We start from the raw sequence: 21,906 nt of genomic DNA, 5'->3' as shown, positions 1-21,906 counted from the left end.
GATTAAACATATCGATTCATTATATTAGGGCAGGACATTGACGGCTAAATATTTACAGTACATTTAGATGAATTTATTCGACAAACGCTTTCCTTAAATGCGACTTTTAGGTCCGGGAAAAGGGGCATTAAGCACCAGACAACAATAATTAAAAAGAAACTCCCACAAGTTATCGACTCCGCTAAAGCGTGACATTTAATGTCATTGCTTCTTCGCGACAATACGTGTTCCAGAGGCTTCTAATGGGTTATGATCGTCTGTATGACACCGCCTGATCAGCTCGCCGACACACACTTACACACTGATACTGATGCAGAAACTGCGTCACGACGAGCAGATTGGGACAGTGCTGTCGGGTATAGAGGCAAAAAGACATATCTGCATCCTTTTTCTGGTGCTATCCAGATCGTCTATCCATTACAACGTAGCATCAGAGGCTGGCCATCGGTAGCGATGCGCGCATCCCACATCCAGCTCTCCTGCTTCCTGCTGCATGTGTTGCGTGTATGCACGCGTTTAATTCTTAATGAGCGGACAAATTAACACGCGAGGCGAGGCGGCTGCAATCTTTAATGTGCATCGTATGCACGTCTTCGCAGAACACACGGGAGCGGCGGCCGGGAGCTGGCTGTGTAACGTGGATGATGGATCTGACATTTAACGGGACAGTGAGATCAGACCCTTGGGATTAGTATCCTCGCTCGCTTAACTTGGGTCTGGACATTCATCATCGCTCAGCGTAGGGGGGCAACCTCGGGGCGATCTGCCTGCTGAATAACATCCCTACCCGGTCAGGGACGCTCCCGCCGGGTCAGCCGTTTCCCAAGCCATGGCTCTGGTGACTCTGCAGCGATCTCCCACCCCTAGCGCTGCGTCCACGGCCAGCACCACCGCCACCAACGCGGGGGAGGTAAGTCTGCGTTGAGGGAGGGAGAGAGAGTGGAGTCTGCGGACGTGGGAAGAGCCTAAGGCCGGAGGAGACGCCGAGGCTGTGCGGGGGACGCGTAGGCCCCACGCCCGGGGAAGAGCGCTGCTGGCGCCCCGGCGCTCAATGAACACCGCGCTTCGACTGGCTTCCTAGGGCTAAAGCTAGAGTAAAAAGTAAAATGAATGGTTGCTATTTTATTGCAAAACAGAAAAAGACAACGATGACAGAAAAGAAATGGGTATATGTTGCACCAATGAGAAAATTGGCTTGCTAGCTAGCATCCCTTCAATGGGTTTGACAGTCGGCTGAGAGGCGAACAATGCGCCGCCCAGGCGCCCAGTCGGTGCGTTTCATTAGCCGGCTTCGTATTCAGCCGCAAGAAAGGAAGCAGCTACTGGCATTCGCTCTGCGTTATTTTTGGATAGCGGGCGGCAGGAGAAAACGGTTCAAAAGGCGAGAAACATGGAATCATTTTAAAATGGAATCATTAGCCATCTAGCTATAGCTTAATTGCTTATGTTCTGCCCGACTTAATCGTAGGTCTGCCTTATGGAGGAGGCGTGGAAAAACACAAACCTAGTCAAAAAGCTTTATCATCTCCATAATAAACGTGGTCGCCTTGTGAAGTGAGTTAATTAGCGGTAGGTGAAGCGCCCAAGTATCCGGCTAATAACTGCAAGCGGCGCTCCGTGTTCGCCTGTAAGGTACCGACACGCTGAAACATCAGTTTGGCGTTTTAAAAGGCGATATTGTGCGATCAGGCGTGAGCGCAGCGGAGGTAGATCGGGTTGATTGTGTTGTATATGCACAATACCAAAACATTAACTAGAAATGAACTATATAACAATCATATGACGTTGGATGGCAGTTGAGATGTTGCAGATCACCGTCATTGGACATGTCGCCCATCCCTCGACCGAAGCCCCCGCGAAAACAGTCTCCTTTTTGTGAAGAATAAACGTCATGATTAAAAATAAGTTCGCTTAAAGGCAGCTACAGGACAGTGTCCATTGCTATAGGGTAGAATGTTTTTGGCATGTAAGTGGATATTCCAGTTATTGGTCATTATATTATTACTCGACTAAGAATTACTTGTTTCTGCTACCGTTTTTCGTGTTGGAACTTTTGGTAAGATGCAATTATTGAGACAATTATGCTTGGACAGACCAATTTATTTTTATAATTTTTATATACTTTTTAATTTTTCTGCCATATTTATTTTTGACTAGCGTCCAATAGGGGTTACCTCACCCACATGGGGTTGGTAACATGACTGCGTTGGGCTCCTGCATTTAAGGGAAGTGAATCGGATATTTAATTTGAAAACGCGATTACTTTACAAAATACGCTTCAGCCCAGTAAGTGTCTGCGGTTCGGCGTCAGTGAATTGCAGCCACAAACGAAGCCTGAATACATCGGCTTCAGTTTGCGTGTTTTCGTTTAACTTAATCTGTGAACATCCTGTCTGAAACCTATAATTGATTGTAAAAATAAAATTACTCGGGGTATAAAGAGTAGCGAGACGCGCTCTCTTTCACGGTGATTAAAGTACCAAGTCACAGCTGAGCCGGTGCCTTTCAAACAGGCGGACGGCTCCCGTTACCGCTTCTGTCTTCAAAACCTTTTCATCGGCAGCTCGTAGATCAGGGCAGGCGAGCTGGGGGCGTCCTGTGCCAGACAAACGTTGGCCTCTGATGCCGAGGATTTTTAGGGGAAACTGATCCAAGGCACAACACCTAAACTGCCGCACTTTAACGCTTCCCACATGGACGTATGTTGGGGTTGTGTTCAACCCATCTAACCGCTGCGTGGGTCTCGGCTTAAACGTGTAAAATGAGAATTCTCCGTCTTTACGTGCCAAACCATCAGAGCGGAGAAATCGAATTAATGCAAGCTACCACTGACATGTCAGTGATTTAAGTGAGGGCAATAAATTATCAGATTAACAAGAGGACACAATGCACATCGTTGGGCAGCGGCAGGGGACTGATGCCCTAGCGAGCACACCCTTAGCTGACTATGAATTTAGAATCTTTTACGAGGAAACACTCTGTGAAGTAGTATTTTATGTGTACTACAGCATACACGCCGTCGTAGAGCAGGCAATGTTAATTTAATTGTTACTGCTTGTGATTAATCTGGAAGGAAACTCTATAAGGGTTGTATGTAATTTCCACCAGTAGGGGGAGCCACATAATTGTATTCTAAATTTGAAAAATGCATGAAATTAGAAATACTCACTGAAACGACCTTTCTTGGTCGTGTTACTTAAAATATCCATTATGCTATATGATTCGGTAATAAGCTATGTTCATATTTATTGTGCAGTTGTTGCAAACGGCCTTGTACAATAAATGTAATGTTTGAATATGATAGTTTAAGGTAAAATTTCTTTTCGGCACGATAATGTGCTCGCATTCGTCATAAATAATCCCGTTTGTAAAAGAGAGTTAAATGTGTATTTTAAATGACGTGGAGATTCGTTCTGTAAGATTATGGATGAATGCGTTTTTGCTTTATCGGTACCTTACGCGGTAGTTATTTTGAGCTGCTTGATCATGACGCAGCAAATATCGGTTTTAAAAAAAAGCGATGGAGAAATGCAAATAGAAACACGTAAAGTCTTACAGTAGTAAAGAAAAACTCTGTCTGAATGGCACGGCGTGAAACCTGCACCCAGGGGGAGACAGAGGCAAAGCCCATTCTGCTGTAATGTAGTGCATTTAATCGAGCCGGGTTTCAACGGCTTTTTGCAGCCTGGGGAAGGTGAGGCGTGTCCCGGAGGAGACTGCTGCAGTGATGTCATTCCTGCTTATGGTGGGATTAGATATTCCTGGCGACGGGGAGGAGACCATTCGGTCATTGAGATCTAGGGGAATGGCTGGTAAAGATTTGTGCAGTTTCCTTGTTAGTGAGACATGGTGGTTCTCTGGAAAAACTTTCGAATATGGTCTTGATAATGAGACTTATGCATATTACCTGCATGGATGCGTATTTGCAGTGGAAATCTATAGATCTGTTGTAATTTTACCTGAATAAACAGAATGCATTTTTCATGCATTAGAAATAAGAATAATGCCATTACCAGCTGGTGCTGGTAGACAAATATTTTAAGAGTTTCTTAATGTGGGGATTATTGATTAATCGTGTCCACAGGGGCACAGAAAGTATCTATAGGGCGCAGAGAAAATTAGAAGAAGCACTACATGTAAAAGGATTCCGACTTAGAAGTACCTACATCAAAATAACAAAAGCAGTTACAAAGATGAGCCACATTTGGCTGCATGCTAGGTGTGTGTCACAAGTCTGGCAATCAGCACTTTGATACGTGAGTTTTCAAAGGAACATGAGGCAGCTCATGGAGTTAGGAATCAACCAAAGAGTCAGTGTTGCAAATTGCAGGTCTATCAGTCACAAAAACTGCAGAATTGTTTTATGTGTCTGAAAAACATGACAGCACATGACAAACAGACGCACTGCATCAGGAAAGAACGTTAGTGCATTTAAGTTGAATCATGCAGGCGTTGATGGGCAGACAGTTAACTGGACAGTGGCCAACCTCCACAAAAGGACAGCATTAAAAATGACCGCAGGACTGAATCAGCACATCTGTGACGTGGGCTTGACTAAAACTGCACGTCACGAGCTTCACAGCGCAGGGGTTTGTGGCTGGTCTTTTACGCAAGGCTAGTGCAGAAGAACGCTTAACCTGGAACGAGGAGCTCAAAGTTAATATCTGATGAGTCATCTTTTACCCTTTTCCTACGTCTTGAGAAGTTCATGAAGATTCTTTCTGGCTGCAGTGTTCATAATGGTATGGAGAGCCATTTTGTGGAAGACATCAGGTCCCATGATTGGCAGTTAAACGGGTAAGAGGACATGAGGCCATTTTTCACCGTATGCTGTAAACTTTGGTCCTTCTTGATATCCCCAGTTCCAAATTGATGATGCTCCATTATACATCACTCAGTAAATACATGGCTGATTTGATGAAGACCAGGATGAAGTCAAACACACTTCCATGGCCTGATTGTTGCTAAATATAAACGTCATTGAACCCTTATGGGGACCTCTGCTGTGTTGAGTGTGAAATTTCCCACCTCCTCAGCCCCTCAAAGAAATGAAGCATTGTCTTCTTGAAGAATGATCCAGTTTACCACTGTACATAGATGACATTATCATAGCATTGGAAGAAGTTTTGCAGTCGTTTTGAGAGATACGGTTCCTTTTTTGGGCCTTGATATTAATCTGTTATGCGGTGCTTCCATATTTTGTCCACTCTTGTGTTAACAGGTTTGTCCAATTTTTTTTTTTTTCTTTCCAAAGATTTCAGACTGGAGTCAACCAACGCGAAATGTAAACCGCGAAATGTGAGGTTTCCAGTTGTCTGGGGAGGAAGACAAACAACCTCAGGAATGATGACTTTGAAGTTAAAAATCAATTCTGATAATCCAGGTCATGTGACTCTCCCTCCTGAGACAGCTGATGGCCACGCCCCTCACGTACAGTCATGTGCCATTTGTTATGTTTAGTAGTTGGAGAATCCCGACTAGAAGTAAGCCTTATTTTTTAGTAGTAGTAAAAGATCCAAAAAACAAAGAGGTCATCTGTTTAAAATGCACTTGATCCAAATCAGTTTAGAAATTGTAATTGCGCTGGTTGAAATTTTGGGGTAAAATCCTTCTTTGAGAAGTTGAAAGTTGAACCGAAAGTGCTTATGCTGTCCTTTAAATCTTTCTAAGCGCAGCGGTTCACGCTCCATGGGTGTTGGTATCACGTTACTAGCCTCCAACCAGCCTCCCTCTCCACGTCTGGTGGGAGCCGCTGGCCTCAGCTCGTATCCCCTTACTGGCGAGAGCAGCGGTGCTCGTGGTTCCCCCACTTGGGACGGCCTGCTGGAGCAGTTCGGGTAACAGACACTCTGGTGGTTCGCTGCAGGTGGCCTCTGAACTCAGCCACCGCCCAGGGTTACACAGAGTGCTCTCTGATTCACAGCAGGTGCACAAAAAAATAAAATGTCATAATAATGTTAATATAAACACGGCTTCCTACCTGGGATCCTGAAGCACGTTTAGGACAACAGTAAGAGGAATATCATGTCCAGCGCTATGCTGAGTGCTACTCCATTTGCAGCTGTTGGTCCCAAGACCACATGTTTCTGTGTGTGCCGGTGTGATTGTATGTGTGCCTGCATATCTGTGTGTGTGCCTGCGTGTCTGTGTGTGTGCCTGCGTTTGCCTGCGTGTCTGCGTGTGCCTGCGTGTTCGCTTGTGTGTCTACATGTGTGTCTGTGTGTGTGCCTGCGTGTCTGTGTGTGTGCCTGCGTGTTTGCTTGTGTGTCTGTGTGTGTGCCTGCGTGTTTGCTTGTGTGTCTGTGTGTCTGCTTGTGTGTCTGTGTGTCTGCTTGTGTGTCTGTGCGTGTGCCTGCGTGTTTGCTTGTGTGTCTGTGTGTGTGCCTGCGTGTCTGTGTGTCTGCCTGCGTGTTTGCTTGTGTGTGTGCATGTGCCTGCGTGTCTGTGTGTGTGCATGTGCCTGCGTGTCTGTGTGTGTGCATGTGCCTGCGTGTCTGTGTGTGTGCATGTGCCTGCGTGTCTGTGTGTGTGTCTGCATGTCTGTGTGTGTGCCTGCGTGTTTGCTTGCGTGTCTGCATGTGCCTGCATGTCTGTGTGTGTGCCTGCGTGTTTGCTTGCGTGTCTGCATGTGCCTGCGTGTCTGTGTGTGTGCCTGCGTGTTTGCTTGTGTGTCTGTGTGTGCGCCTGCGTGTTTGCTTGTGTGTCTGCATGTGCCTGCGTGTCTGTGTGTGTGCCTGTGTGTGTGTTTAGCTTGTTGGATAGTCCTAGGGTTTTCAGCCACTTTTTATTATATAAACGTTTGCCAGCAAAGCAACTGATCCAGCGCAGTCCAGCTAAATTGTAGAGCTGTGTAGATACTACCCTGGAGTGGTGATACTTCCCATTTTGGGGGGGGGTTGGTGCTGTCAGACGGCTTCCTGCTGAAAACTGAGGGCATGATGGGTTTTGGGGGGAGGGTGAGGTGTGGGGGACATCAGGCTGGGAGTGTAACCTCAGCAGACTGTTAGTATCTTAGTATTGTTATGTGTCTGTCCACCTGCCACTACAGGTAACAGGATAGTTCTGGTCATTATCCTGGAAGCAGAAGCCCTTTTTTGGTGTCTGAATTGTTGTGACAAAAAACTCTGGTTAAACCCTACAGTTGTTGCTTCTTGGGTGTCAGTTTCAGCCCCCCCCCCCCCCCCCAAGAAGATACATAAGTTGTAGATGAGATAATGGTTCTTCAGATAGTTGGTTATTCTATACCAATGGTTGCTAGATGACACAATTTTTTTCTGTATAGGTTACATTATAATGCTAGTACTGGTAAATCCTGCTTTTGAAAGCATAATTCTTTATTTTGAGTTTATAATATTTATTTTTTGTGGGTTGTTTTTGTCTGATTACACATTTGACATTTATGGACCTATACTAAGATTCAATACAAATCTCCACTAAGATTGTGCCCTGACTTGTATTGTGTTCATTTCGGGGGTTACCACACTATTTTTATGTGATTTTTGTTCTTATAAGCTTCACCTCCTTTCTTCTCTCCTTGTTTTTTTAGGACTTTGGGAGCGATGAGGAACGTCGACAAAACCAGAGGTGAGTTACTGAGTTTAAAAGCAGCATAGGAGTATTTTACTCTGGCGGGTAGAGCTGGAGCCTCTTACCGTCTTTATACGCTGCTGTGGCCTTGCTTCCCGTCTAGACTTCATCTAGTTGGAGCAAAAGTCACGTCTTCGGTTCCTGGTCCTTTAATCTAAGTGCGGTGGAGGGTCACCATCTCCTCAGACGAATGACACAGTTTTGCCTGTGGTTATATAAAACATTGTGTAGTATGTCCACAAGAATAAAGGCTTATATCTGCCCCCTGACTTTCAGCTGTGTGGTTTTTTCCCCCTTCAGTCGGCCACCATACAAGCGGTTCTCGGGTTCAGGTTCTGACGTGGAGCCTTTTGAGTGACATTTTTGTCGCGGCAAGGAGCTCTGCCATATCTGAGGAACTATTTGCAGAGGAAAGTAACGGAGCCACAGTCCTGCCCTTCAGGAGCTGTGATGGACGGACGTTTCTGGAAGGATGTTAGTTAGCAATGTCCTCCTTTTTTTTAAAATTTTATATCTACTAAAAAGGGACTTTCAATTCAGAGATGAAACCCTTTGGAGAATGATGTCCTAAAAAACTTGTAGGGCACTAATAAATGTGGGTCTTTTTTTTGGCAGATTTTAAGAGTTTCAGATGGATTTTGCTTAATTTAATCATTTGGGTTAATAGAGGGTTGGTTGTCTATAACATGATGATGTACTGTGAATATTTGCATTTTTATTCATAAATTAAATAAGAGAGAGTTGTAGGAACATCTGAATAACAGAGTAACCCTTTTGCCTGTGTCCCCATTGTGTACCTTTGGATTGTATCACTCAGACGTTTGACAGCTGCAGGGCAGTGTAATTCTCAATTCTCACTGCAGTGACCGGAATTTTTTTTTGAATGCTCTTCTTGGGCCTGTAGTATTCTGTAGGATCTTAATATGGTCCTATTTTAATCTATCAAAATGGCCTCTCAAGCTGTTCATGTTTTCCCATGTTCCCATTTGAGTACAGTGGATTCAGCACATAGGACAGTGTTCTGATCTCATTGGCCCTCATCTTTGAGGAATATGATTGGTCCGGCTGCCTCACATTAAATTACCTGTCAGGGTTTTCCCCACTGCGCATGACCGGCTCTTCATCAAGGATATGATCTGCTCTTCAAGATATCTGTTGACTAACATGAAAGATGCCCTCATTTAATTACGATGTTCTTATACTCTACGTCACGACTCGTATCACAGTACCTGACGCAGTTTTACTTAGGTGCTCTAGGGCTTTTTGAATTTTGGAAAAATTGTTGCATGTGTTGCAGTCCTACTGACTCATAAGTATGGCTGTCACTGTCTAATACGTTAATAATTGAATAATCTACCGATTAATGCATACAATATATCCATCCATCCATTTTCTTTACCTGCATGTCCTATGCAGGGTCCCAGGTGTCCACAGTCTTTTCCAGAAGCTATGGTCACAGAGCAGGAAATAACCAGGTTATGGTGCCATCCCATCAGAGGGTGCTCGCTCACTCATATGACCAGTTTAGGCATCCAATTCTCTTAAGTTGTATGTTTTTGGACTGTATGAAGAAACCACAGGATCTGGTATAAACCCACACACACGGGGTGAGCATGCAAACTCCATACACTGTAAGCAGCCGGGTGCAGTGAAAGCACTACCCACTGATCCACTGGGCTGCCCTCAATACTAGGCCTGCATGATGTGGATGTTATGCACTTGCAGTTGTCACGTTTTAAGGACCGTGATAGTCAGCTGGGTTAAGACCATGAAAAAGTTACACTAAGACAATTTTACTCTGTCACTGGAAACCAAACTTGGCAAACTGCAATTTTACTGATGGTTTCTTTTTAACATTATTTATGCTTAAATAAGTCTGAAATTTGCCTCTGCTGTGCTCACTGCGGCCGTCTTATAAGTTGATGTGCTGACGGAGGTTGCGAGTGCGCTGATGATCCGTATGCTGTAGCGTACCGCAGCCTCAATTGATTTCCTTTCAGGCTGAACCACGGCCCCACATCCGCATCCAGCCCCCACAGGGAAGGTAATCATACCCCCCCCCCCCTCCCCCCAATCACGGACCTGTGTTGCTGACCGCATATTTCTATATATGAATTAAGATGTAAATTTGGGTCGTTGCTGAGGCAGCCTGTGAAGATCGCTTAAAAATAGTACTGTAATTATATTCAAGGCAAGCTTGGTGGCTCCGTGACTGGTGCCTCAAAACTCTAGGGTTGGAGGTTTGAATGCCACCTCAGCTTTGTGTGTGGGATTTGCATGTTCTAGCCTTGTCATGCAGGTTTCCTCTGGGTACTCTGGCTTCCAACATGAGAAAACAGACCTCAGAGCACAATATTGGGAGATGAACCGAGAAGTGAAGAAGAGTGCCAGACGGGACAAAAGACAATTTGTGCACAGTATGACAGAAGAGGCAGAAACAGCAGCCAAGCTGAACAGAACAACATGAAGAGTGTGTATGAGATTACACGGACCTTGTCAGGAAAGAGGTTCAACCCAAGTAACCAGTCAAGGACAAGAATGGGAAAACCATCACAGGTGATGAGGAACAAAGAAGATGGGTGGAGCATTTTGAAGAGATCCTGAATCGACCACCACCGCAAACAGTTCCGGCATACCACCAGTAGAAGAGCTCCTCTGTATCAACACCAGTCCACCAATCAAGGCAGAGATCACCAAAGCCATCAAGTCTTTGAAAAATGGAAAGGTACCTGGGCCTGACGGTATCCCTCCAGAAGCTCTCAAGGCAGACGCGGCAGCAGCAACGGAGATGCTACATCCTCTCCTAGTGAAGATATGGGAACAGGAGCAAGTGCCTGCCGACTGGAAGTTTGGGTACCTGGTGAAGCTCCCTAAGAAAAGCGACCCATCCAAGTGCAGCAACTGGCGAGGAATTATGCTGCTGTCCATCCCCAACAAGGTGTTGACCAGAATCATCTTGGAGCGACTGAAGGAGCCACTGGACAAGAGACTGAGATCAGAGCAGGCAGGATTTAGACAAGGCAGATCATGTATAGACCACATCGCCACTCTGTGCATCATCATGGAGCAGTCTATCGAATGGCAGTTTCCCTTGTACGCAACCTTCGTCGACTTTGGAAAAGCCTTCGACAGCGTTGACAGCGTGACCATTTGGAAACTGATGCAGCACTACGGAATCCCACAGAAGCTCATCAACATCATCCAACAGCTATACGAAGACTCGTCCTGCCAGATCATCCACAACGGAAAACTGACCAACCCCTTTGCAGTGAAAACTGGAGTGAGGGAAGGCTGCATGCTGTCACCGACAATCTTACTGATAGTCATGGACTGGATCATAAGAAGAACCACAGAGGGCAGCAACACCGGTATCCAGTGGACCTTCACCAAACAGCTGGAAGACCTGGATTTTGCAGATGACGTCAGCCTTCTGTCCCACAAGCAGTAACATGCACAGTCGAAGCTTACCCGGCTTGCTGAGAAGGCAGAAAAGACCGGCCTGAAGATCAACGTCAGAGAAACAGAGGTGATGCGGCTGAACAACCAACAAGAACATCCACTGCAGCTACAGGGCGAAGACTTGGTGGAAACCGACCACTTCGTCTACCTAGGAAGTGTAGTCAACAGCGATGGCGGCGCAGATGAAGATGTTAGGAGCTGGATCAACAAAGCAAGGCTTGCATTCAACACCCTGCGACCCATCTGGAATTCCAAAGCCTTATCTCAGCGCAGCAAGATCCGCATCTTCAACAGCAATGTGAAAGCAGTCCTGCTGTATGGGTCAGAGACGTGGCAGGTGACCAACACCATTACCAACAAGACACAGATTTTCATCAACAAGTGCTTGCGGCACATCCTCAACATCAGATGGCGAACACAGCCCTGTGGAAGAGAGCCAGCCAGAACCCGGTCAGTCAAGTCATCAAGAAGAGAAAATGGGGCTGGATAGGTCACACACTTTGAAAGTCATTCGACAACATCACAAGGCAAGCACTGGACTGGAACCCACAAGGAAAAAGGAAAGTGGGGAGACCCAAACAGACGTGGAGAAGATCTGTCGAGAACGAAGTGAAGGCTGCCGGAATGATGTGGACCCAGCTGAAGGGAACGGCCCAGAACAGAGTTCGTTGACGTGGTGTTGTTGCGGCCCTATGCTCCACCAGGAGTCTACAGGATTAAGAAGACGACGACTCTGGCTTCCACCCACAATTCAAAGCCTAGCAGTTAGGCTAATTGGCTTCTGAGAATTCCCTGTTGGTTGTGTCTGTGTTGTCTGTGTTTATGTTCATTACGTTGGACTGGTACCCTCTCGAGGGTGAACCCCAGCTTCTTGGGATAGGCACTTGCCCAGATAAGCAGCCGGAAGATGGATGATTTCTTAACGTTTCTAATCTTAAATTGCACAAGGCTGGTGTGATAAGTATGTTCTCTTGGGGATGCGTTTCCATGCAACGCATTACCTGGTATTGAGACTGTATCATTGTAAGAGCTGGTCTGGGGAAAAAGCATTACATTTCAGGAATGTTACATTTTCTCGTCTGTTTGCCATCAGTGTAGGGATCTGGACAGAGTTCAAGAGGGTGACGATAGCAAAGAGTTGTCTTGTGGAATGGGCCAACGTAAATATGAAAATGACACCTGCCCCGCGGTGAAGCAGATCATGTGGTGTTTTCGGCGTGTGCGAGTGAATGATGAGTTTTGCTTTTGTTTCCGGATAAACAAGCAGCCCGGCACATATGGAATTGTTTAGTTCCTGGACGCTGCTTGTGGGTCAGATTATCCGTGAATCTGGATTTACATGTTCTGAACCACATTCCCTATTACGTAATGCTTTGGACCGATTTCTACAGTTACTATGAAGGGGCTATATGCTGGCAATGTAATCTTTTGCATTCTGCTGAGAAAACGTTTGTTGTAACTTAAACCCTCACCCAGTCCCGAACCTGAACTATCTTGATGTGGTGGAGCAAGCAAAAGGTGAGGTTGCTGTCAGCTCTGAGTGTGAGGCGATCATTCATTCTGCGTCGGTCTGCTCCAGTCCTACCATCAATCTCCTTCAGGTTGAAAACTCATGGAGTTTTCCCCTCCCCTTGTCGGCGGGGTCGGCGAGGAGCTACGAGCAACCTGCCGAGTTATATAACATTTGGCTCTAAAAGAGGGCTTCTTTACCCTGGTTGCCACTCAGGTTCTTTAATAGCCGTCTATCTCCATGCCCGTCTCATTCTCACTTCTCCACATTCCATATCTGATCCACCACAGCTTACTCTATACTTCTTTTACACCCTCAGCGCTGATGTCCTGTAATCCGTGCTCTACCGTTTATGGCTGCTCGGCTCAGTACTTAGCCTGATCCAAACACATGTGCCACCTGGGAGACCTTGATACCTCCAAAAAATGAGATTCAGGAACAGCTTAGGTGTCCCGACTCGTGTCATACCTCGTAGGCGGAGTCTCAGGGAGTCTCCCCTTTGCCACAAGTACCGCACAGTGCTGTAGAGTCAGCTGTTACCATCATTATCCGTGAAGCACCATGCCATTCTGTGACACGCTTGGGGCCAGAACTCCACGCTCCTTCTTCTCCACACTCATGCAAGTCTCTTTGGAGTTGGTGCTCTGTTCTTTGGCTCTTGCTGTTATGCTCTGGTTACTTGGAAACCATATTGCAGGGTCAAAACTGTCTGTGGGGCTCTGAGATACGCCGGCCGCATTCGAAATCGTTCGCACTCCCTGTGACGCTCTTTCAATGAACCCTGAGCTGGAATGCTTGGTCGAGACCCCCCTTGAATGGGCCCTGTTGAAGCTCAGATGCTTTTCTGCCTACAGACCCCAGCCCCCCCACCTCCCTCTCTTTCTCTCTCTCTTTCTCTCCCTCCCTCTCTCTGATGTGTTGCGACTCCTTCTTTCGGCTGCCCCTGTTAATCAGTCCTGTGTTACATGTTCTCCAAACAGAGCACTCGTTGGATGGCTACGCGTGCTTGGTCCTCAGTAGCGTTCCTCTTCCTCAAACCAAGAGCGAGGCATTCAGATGCAGAGAGACCAAATCGCCCGCCCAGCTTCAGATTTGGGGATTCCTCCTACGCTTGGTGGTGGCGTCCTGTGAAACATTCTCCCGGCCGTGCCGTTATCTAGGTCACGTGTGTTGTGTGTGGCCGTGTGAGGCATCTCTAGGGTTTTATTAAAAGCCTCCCCCCCCCACCACCACCACCAGAGAGTGCTGGGATAGCAACCCGTGGTTTTAAGAGGACAGATAAGGTGCTCCGTCGTCAGGGTAATGAGATTTGGCCCTAGTAATGCCAAGTCTATCCGCATTGTCCTCCCCTAACGTAGTGCCTGGCAGAGAATGCCAGGACATCAGCTGGCCTCAGGGGCAGTGTGTGGTTTTTTTTTTTTTCTCAAAGCCTTTAAATGAAGACCAGCGCGCTGTTTCCGCTCCTGCTCGTGCCCCTGGTGGGTGGCCGGGGGATGGTGTGCGTTCTTGGCTCTTGATTTCTACAAGGCACATGTGGAGCTGCTTTACTCAGAGGAGTGGCAGCCCAGAATGTGGGACAGACGTCCTGTCGTTTTATGGTACTACAACTTAATGAGGAAGCCGCCCCCCCTTCCCGAAGTGTGCAGAAGAGAAGACGGAATGGGACGGCGACCGGGATAAGCTCATCAACGCAATCTCTGTCCTCCCTCATTAAACAGGCTTCAGGAGAGCCCCTGCTCGTCACCTCTGTGTGTGTGTGTGTGTGTGTGTGTGTGTGTGTGTGTGTGTGTGTGAGAGAGAGAGAGAGAGAGAGAGAGAGAGAGAGAGAGAGAGAGAAAGAGGAGGAGAAAGGGGGAGAAAGAGAGAGAGGGAGAGAGTGCAGCAAATGCTCAACCCCGAGGCTGCCAGCAGAGACACTGTTATCAGTGACTAGCCTGCGGATAACAGTCAGGAACGAGACTTTTCACGTCTCTGGGACAAATGACAGGGCGTCAGCCTTGATCCCTGCACCTGAAGCAAGGTTCGGGTACATAGACTCCTCACCTTCAAGAAGAGGATCCGAGACCCCTGGCTGGACGAATCGACAGATAGCAAGATGCATCTGGTGGTGGAGCCTTCCCAGAAGAGCATGTTGAAGATGCTGCCCTACTTTATGGAGAACGCAGTGCTGACTCAGAAGGAGATCTGCCGAATGTAAGTTCGCGGCTGGTTCCGGAGCCGGTGTTGGTGGGGGGGGATGCGGCACTGCTCCCGGAACTGAAGGGGCTCTGGTGTTCACCTCCACCTCCACCTCTGTGTCTTTGCTGACTGTTGGAGGCGTAGATGACGTTCTCACAGTCTGGACTATGGTGCCAAAAAGAGAACTTATCAAAGGAATACAGAGACCAAGTATCGAATCTGTAAAAAGTAGAAGAAATGCGAGAAATTGGGGCCTCGTTGCTGGGAAAGAGTCTCAGATTGAATCATTAAGATTCTTGTAGTGCTGAGTGTGTACAGACTGTTCCTGACCTGACATGTTCAAAGCCTGGCTCCACAGACAACATTATAAAGTGTGTTTATATATAGATTTAGTTTCAGCACCTTTTATTCACTGTTGTGTCAAAACATCAGCAAATGCTTCTGTTCTTCCTGGTAGGGAGACAGAGATGGTCGTCATGGCGATTTAACTATCTCCGGTGCCCCCTTGAAGTCGGCGAGTCGCCCTTGATGCCAGATATTATATTTAGACTCGGCTTTCGAGGAGACGTTGATAACGGGCAACTACAAAGGCTGCGGGGCAGTTAATGAGGGCGCCTGTCAGGCTTCCATGAGCGACGCTGTTAAACCAGGCTTCAGGTGCTCAGATCCTGCCGTCAGATTATTTTCAGTGATATGTCTATATATATATATATATGCAAGCTCAGTCCCAGCGATTGGCTGGTGTACGAGGAGGGAGATAGATGACAGGAACTTGTGGGCCGATGAAGGTCGGCCGTCACCGCAGCGATGGGACGTCGGTCACGCCTCATGCATCCAGTCCTCCCATTTCTGCACAGTGATGCTTCTCGTGTATGTCACCCTCAATTGAAATTCAGAAATGAAATGGTAGGGGGGAGGGTGTAGGGGACAGCGCAGAACAAAAGCTCCTCTGATGGGATGAGACGTCCTGTTCTGAAGGGGCTTGGTGCGGTCATGGTCGGGGGGGGGGGCAGCACAAAGCAGAGACTGTTGTCCCCACACATGCGCGCACGTGCACACACACACACACATTCTCAATGAGCGGGAATGACATCTGTCCTGTCACACACACACACACACACAGAAGCACAGGTCCCAGAGTGATCGCTCTGGGGCCTCCCATGCAGGCAGACAAGGGTATCTGCGGCTGAATAGCAGGACTGGGGATAGGAGTCTCTCGCACGCACACACACGGACACACACGCACAGAGACAGGCACCCGACGTAACATGAACTCAAGAGGAAACACCAGCATATGGGCACATTAAAACTACAGATGTTAATGCATTCACAAGCACAGGAACGTCCACACACACCGCAAACCCACAAGCTCTGCTCCTCGATGCTGATCGGTGCAGTGTGGCAGCCCTGGTATGCCCCCCCCGCTCGGATCAGCGCCAGTTTCCGGCTTGCTATTATCAGGTGGCACTGAGATGTTAGTGTCGTCCTGGCTCCTGCCCTGCGTACAGCAATGGGGATGGAGGGAGGGATTCTCAGCCAAGACACAGGGGGGAAGAAAGGCTGTGGAAAAAGTATGTCCATTTACTTCCTCCTCCGTTCTGCCCTCGCCGTTCCCATTCACATAATGCCAGGAGAATTATCCGCCTGGGCGGGTTGAGCCCTGGAAGTAAACCCCACCGGCCAGCGAGAGGAGTCTCTCCTTTGCTGCTGGAAATGAGGCAGCGATACGCTTAACTGCAGTGAGACAGAGAAAAAGCTGAATGACTATGCGGAAAGACAAAAAAAAAGGTTGCTGAATTATTCAGGAAGCTTTGGTAGCAGGGGTTGGGGCAGGGGGGGGCTGACAGGTCGTGGGGAAGCTGCTTTGGCGGGAAGGCGTGCTGTCACAGCACTGGGCCCTCAGCTGGCTTGGATCTCCTGGAAGTCCTTTTTGGGATCATTAAGGCAGCCGTGCGGAAAGAGGAGCCCCTCCAGCCTTGATGTTTATGGTCGGGGTTTGGTGGGGGCTGGTTCTTTCAGGGGAGCCACACCTGGTATCGATAATGAGGAGACGCTGTTGTGTTGTTTTGCTGTTCCAGCCTGAGTGAGAGCTTCTTCATGGTGAAGGGTGCAGCCCTCTTCCTGCAGCAGGGGAGCAGCACCCAGGGCCAAAAGGCACACCCCCACCACAAGCATGCAGGTGAGCCTTACAGGGGGGTGGGTGGGCAGGGTGTCACGCTGCTGGAGGCTCTCTCACGGTGGGAGTTCCCTAAACCACACCCCCACCTCAAAAAAACAAAAAAAAAATCAAAGCACGAGGCGCTGCAGTTTGCAATTTCCCATCTCCTTCATTTCACTCAAGCCACCCTGAGACTTTTTTCTCCCCACTGGTGGTGAAAACGCCGGCCCTGGGATGCGCATGGTTGGGACACGGGACTCCAGTATGTGGTTCCTCTTTGAAAGGTTGAAGCTAATCCTGTCAGTTCCGCCATACAGACGCCTGAGTGCTGCTGCCGTTTCACATAGACGATCTGTGTCACACGGAGAGCACAGCTCATCCAAAAATAAGATCAGGACAGTTGAGGATATGTCAAAAATAAAAATAGAATATAAAGAGGAATTAATCATCAAATACAGATCACTGGTATTTCTCTGCATGCAAAAAACGTTTGAGTATGTGAAATGTGAAGTGAATCACAATTTAAGGACACTGTTACTCATAGAATACAGTTACATCATGGATAGTAATCGGGTGACTTGTTAGGTGACCGGCTCGTGCACTTGTGTGGTGATTTTGGTGATTGGCGCACAGCTATGAGGTCTCCGCTATGTCCGTTTCCCTTCTGGCCCAGGCTAAGGGCCTAGTCAGCCTGCCACTACACCAGTGGCCGCAGTCGCTGAATCTCAGCGTGTGGACGCACGCGCTTCTCGAGGCCTGGCAGGAAATGGGTGCACAATGCGATGCTGAACATGCGATGCTGCCAAGGTAATACAGGAAGGAGGGCGGTTCAGTATAAGTACAAGACATTTTGAAATGTTTTTGCAGCCCCCAGCCGTCTTGGCATCCCTGAGGTCCTTCTTTGTTTCAGTCATCGTTGGTTCAGTCAACACACCGGTTTTCTTTTCCCTGATCTAGCGCATTTCATTCCTCCTCCTCACTGAGGAGCCTCCAAAGAATTTAGGGGTCCAGAAAACCCGGCCAGCGGGTGGGGGGGTGGTTAAGGACATTGACTGGGACATGGAGCCTGTTGGATTGGCTCCTGCGGGACCTCTGGGCAGACTGTAAATGTGTCCGGAGTGTCACTTGAACAATTCTTTTGTTGTTAATGAATAAAAGTGAGTTTTCTTAGTGTGGGATGATTGCTGGTAGGTCCTTTGGTAGTTCCAGGCCTCTGCTGTTCAGTGGCCTGACCTCAAGTGACCTGCATGGCTTTCCCATTCACATTCCCCTTAGCCACTTAGCTAACATTTTTGCCATTAACCTGGTGTCAACTGCGTCAAACTGCTATTGGACATCTGTTCTACACACTCGGAACGCCCCAGGAACCTGCTGCGTACGTCGAAACTCGCCCCCCCCCCCCCCTTGGCTCCCCATAGCTTCTGCAAGACTAGTCTCATGGCAGGCAGCCAGAAGTCTGTCTGACAGCTGCAGGAGGAAGCACACCTCAGACCCGGCTGTAAATCACACTGCCGCAGACACAGGTCTGGGAGGCAGCCACAGTGAACCGGACGCAGGCTGAGAAGTGCAGCCCCCCTAATTGCCTAGCGCGCTGCGGAATGCGTTCATAGCCACCAACGCGTCAGCCGGCTCGGGACACGTCGCGTTAACTAGCCGTCTGGGAGATGTTCGCCGTTTCACAGTTAAAATCGCTGTAATAGACGCTTTGTTTATTTCTTGATACTATTCTCCAACTAGCCCATGCCTGTTTTTTTTTTTGCTTGCCTGTAGAGGCTGAGGTCTGTCTGCTCAAATACAGGCCCTGGATTCCAAGCAGTACTAGCCTGAGTAGTTGGTATTTCCATGCACGAACCCAAAACAAGACATAATACACGTAATAGAATCAGTATGAGCCCGTGGAGGGGGGTGGACACATTATGTCTGGAGTTTGTAGAAAACCCGTAACGGTCAGTTCCTTTGCGTCTTGTTTTTTCTCCATTCAGGCGACCTACCTCAGCACCTGCAGGTGATGATCAACATTCTTCGCTCTGAAGACCGTATTAAGCTTGTGAGTGTGGCCCTCCCCACGTGTACAGCAGTCACATGCCAGTTGCCCCCCCCCCCCCCTCCCGGCCTGAGGGCTTTACCGTCTGCTGTAGGTTCTCATTTGCTGATTATGGTCATTAGCACAGCAGAGTGTTGCCATGGAAACCACGAGAACGTACCGAAACCTGCCGTATAGTCAGTGGGACATACTTCTGCTATTTTACAGTCAGTGCTTAAAAAACATAAAAAAAAACTTTTCTTAAAAATTGGGTACCTTGTGTTTTGAATAGATATGCTTTTTTCACATTCTGGTGGACAATGAGCATGAAAGTTACCAAGAGTTTTAGGTCAAAGTTTAGGTGTAGGAGCTTCCAAAGGTTAAATCCTGGTCAGGCCCAGGCTGGACAGCGTGTAACCCTGTCTGCTCCCTCAGGCAGTACGTTTGGAGAGTGCCTGGTCTGACCGAGTGCGGTACATGGTGGTGGTCTACACCAGCGGTCGGCAGGACACCGAGGAGAACATCTTACTGGGGATGGACTTCACCAACAAGGACAGGTATGCCATCCAGGCACCAGGCCAGTGCTTTGGCTGCTGTCACCAGTAATCGGTAAAGTTACATTATTGAGAGCCATTAATCATGGTAACTTTTATGGGATGTATTTTCCAGTAAGTGCTGTTCCATCGGGATGGTTCTTCCTCTGTGGAGCGACACCAAAATCCATCTTGATGGGGACGGGTGAGTCCAAATTTAATCTGCCACAGATACTTTCTTCTGATACTCAGCTTGTTTTTTGTGAGATCTGCAGTGAATAGTCTGACCGGTCGCTGTTTTACCTCCACACATATGAAAATGTGCAATATTTGGATGTATGGTGGCTCAGAAAGAAATGTGACAGGGACATTATTCAGATCTGATATTGACAGCGTCCAATATGTGAGTATTACCAAAATTTTCCTGTTGGATATTTTCCTTTTTTCATTATCCGAAGACATGGAGTGGTGATTGTCTTTTGCGTGTGTGTGTGTGTGTGTGTGTGTGTGTGTGTGTGTGGATTATGTTTATATTACATTGTGAGGGCTAAATGTCCCCCACAATGTCATAAAACCTGATATCTTGACATTGTAGGTAACATTTCTCAGGTCCCCACAAAGATCTGTGAACGCAATAAAAAAAGTAAATAGGGCAAAAGTCTCATATTTTGTTTGGTTACTTATGGTTAAGGTGAGGGCTGGGTAAGGGTTAGGGTCATCATGTTGGGATTAGTTTTCCCCATAGAAATGAATGGAGAGTCCCCACAAACATATAATTACAAACCTCTCTGTGTGTGTGTGTGTGTGTGTGTACGTGTACGTGTACGTGTACGAGTGGGTATACCTATACCTATCCATATCCGTTTTTTTTGCCCTTATGGGGACCGGTTTCCTGGTCCCCATATGGGAAAACTATTTTATAAAAATCCATGACTATTGAAAAACTAAAAATGTAAAAACTCTTGTATTTTGTTTGGTTACTTATGGTTATGGTTAAGGCTGGTGTGTGTGTGTGTGTGTGTGTGTGTGTGTGTGTGTGTGTGTGTGTGTGTGTGTGCTGTACATAATACGCTTCCCAGGATAGGTTGTGGATCACAGCGGTGCTGATTGGATTAGGGAGAAGCATTTGCGAATAACCTCATGGTCTCTGTCGCATGGTCTCTGTCGCATGGTCTCTGTCGCATGGTCACTGAATAAATTCATGAAGTATTTCATGAGGTGGCTATGGAGTGTGATACAATAAGCTTTATTCTGTGAGTTCAGCTGCTCGGATTAACTGGTGCCATGAAATTGAGTTAAAATACCACTTAATCTATTTTTAAGGTTTATGCTAATATGTCCTAATATTTTCCTCCTTGCATTACAGAGGATTTGAAGTACTTGCATTCACAATTATTGCTTTTTCGAAAGTTCATTTTCCAGGGTATCGTCCAAGGACAGAGAAATTACTTTTTTTACTCTTTTTGCCCAGAGTGTGGGGGCGGTGCATGTGACTGACAGACCATGAGTGACTGACAGACCATATGTAACTGACAGACCACGAGTGACGGCGCTTTCTGTCTCAACCGCAGGGGTTTCAGTGTGACCACAGCAGGACGGACACACATCTTTAAGCCAGTGTCTGTCCAGGCCATGTGGTAAGTGTGGGGTGAAGTTGATATGACAGTTTCGATTTTAAAAATGTGATCTGAAAACCCATATTCCCAGCGAACAAACATAGTTTCATTATTTGGGGAAACGGCGGAAAGGGACGTTTGTGGGATATCTATGCATGATACCAAGTTGGGATTTTGGGCTGAGCCCAAGAGCCATCTAGTGGTCAAGCAACGCAGGTGCAAGTGAAAAATTAAATGCTGATGTCTCCGGCCTCGTTCGTGTTTTATGGAGCAAATACGTCATTTTTACGCAACTGGAAATTATGATGTGATTTCTTTGAGAGATTTGTTTATGGACGAGTACACAGCTGCTGTGTAACCGCTGCTTCAGGTCAGCGCTGCAGATCCTCCACAAGGCGTGCGAGGTATCTCGAAGGTATAACTACTTCCCTGGCGGCATGGCGCTCACCTGGATGAGCTACTATGAGAGCTGCATCTCATCCGAGCAGAGCTGTATAAACGAGTGGAACGCCATGCAGGACCTGGAGACCACGCGGGCAGACTCGCCCGCCATGTTTGTCGACAAGTGAGAGCACGCCTTTGCCCCCCCCCTTCCCCCCCCCCCGCCCAAGCCCCACTGTATCTCATCCCCTCTGACATTTATTACATTCTTGAAATGCTCAGTTGGTGTTTTTTCTCAATCGGTTTAAATCACTGAGCTTAAAATCTCTGGGATTTGAACCAGCAACCTTTTGGGCAGAGGTTTTTGGGCTATAATGGCAATAGTATCTGAGTATGTGCTGTACCTGTCATTTAACTCTTGTAGATTACCTGACTGCTAAAATTCTTGATTTGCTTGAAAA

At 47.4% G+C, this 21,906-nt stretch overlaps 1 protein-coding gene across 1 annotated transcript in view; it reads left to right on the top strand.

Annotated features, from left to right (window-relative positions):
• The first annotated feature begins 296 nt into the window (after positions 1–296).
• Positions 297–21,906, top strand: part of ssh1a (slingshot protein phosphatase 1a) — a 28,706-nt gene continuing 7,096 nt past the window's right edge. The window contains 8 exon segments of the mRNA XM_048985251.1: positions 297–910; positions 7,547–7,584; positions 16,813–16,913; positions 18,875–18,939; positions 19,351–19,472; positions 19,585–19,653; positions 21,020–21,085; positions 21,435–21,629. Of these exon segments, the coding sequence (XP_048841208.1) occupies positions 830–910; positions 7,547–7,584; positions 16,813–16,913; positions 18,875–18,939; positions 19,351–19,472; positions 19,585–19,653; positions 21,020–21,085; positions 21,435–21,629 (737 nt within the window). The 5' untranslated portion in view covers positions 297–829.

The sequence above is a fragment of the Brienomyrus brachyistius genome, chromosome 2 (genome assembly GCF_023856365.1).
Source record: "Brienomyrus brachyistius isolate T26 chromosome 2, BBRACH_0.4, whole genome shotgun sequence".
In the NCBI taxonomy this organism is placed as follows: Eukaryota; Metazoa; Chordata; class Actinopteri; order Osteoglossiformes; family Mormyridae; genus Brienomyrus; species Brienomyrus brachyistius.
The sequence above is the reverse complement of the archived record's forward strand: the minus strand, read 5'-3'. Positions and strand labels throughout refer to the sequence as shown.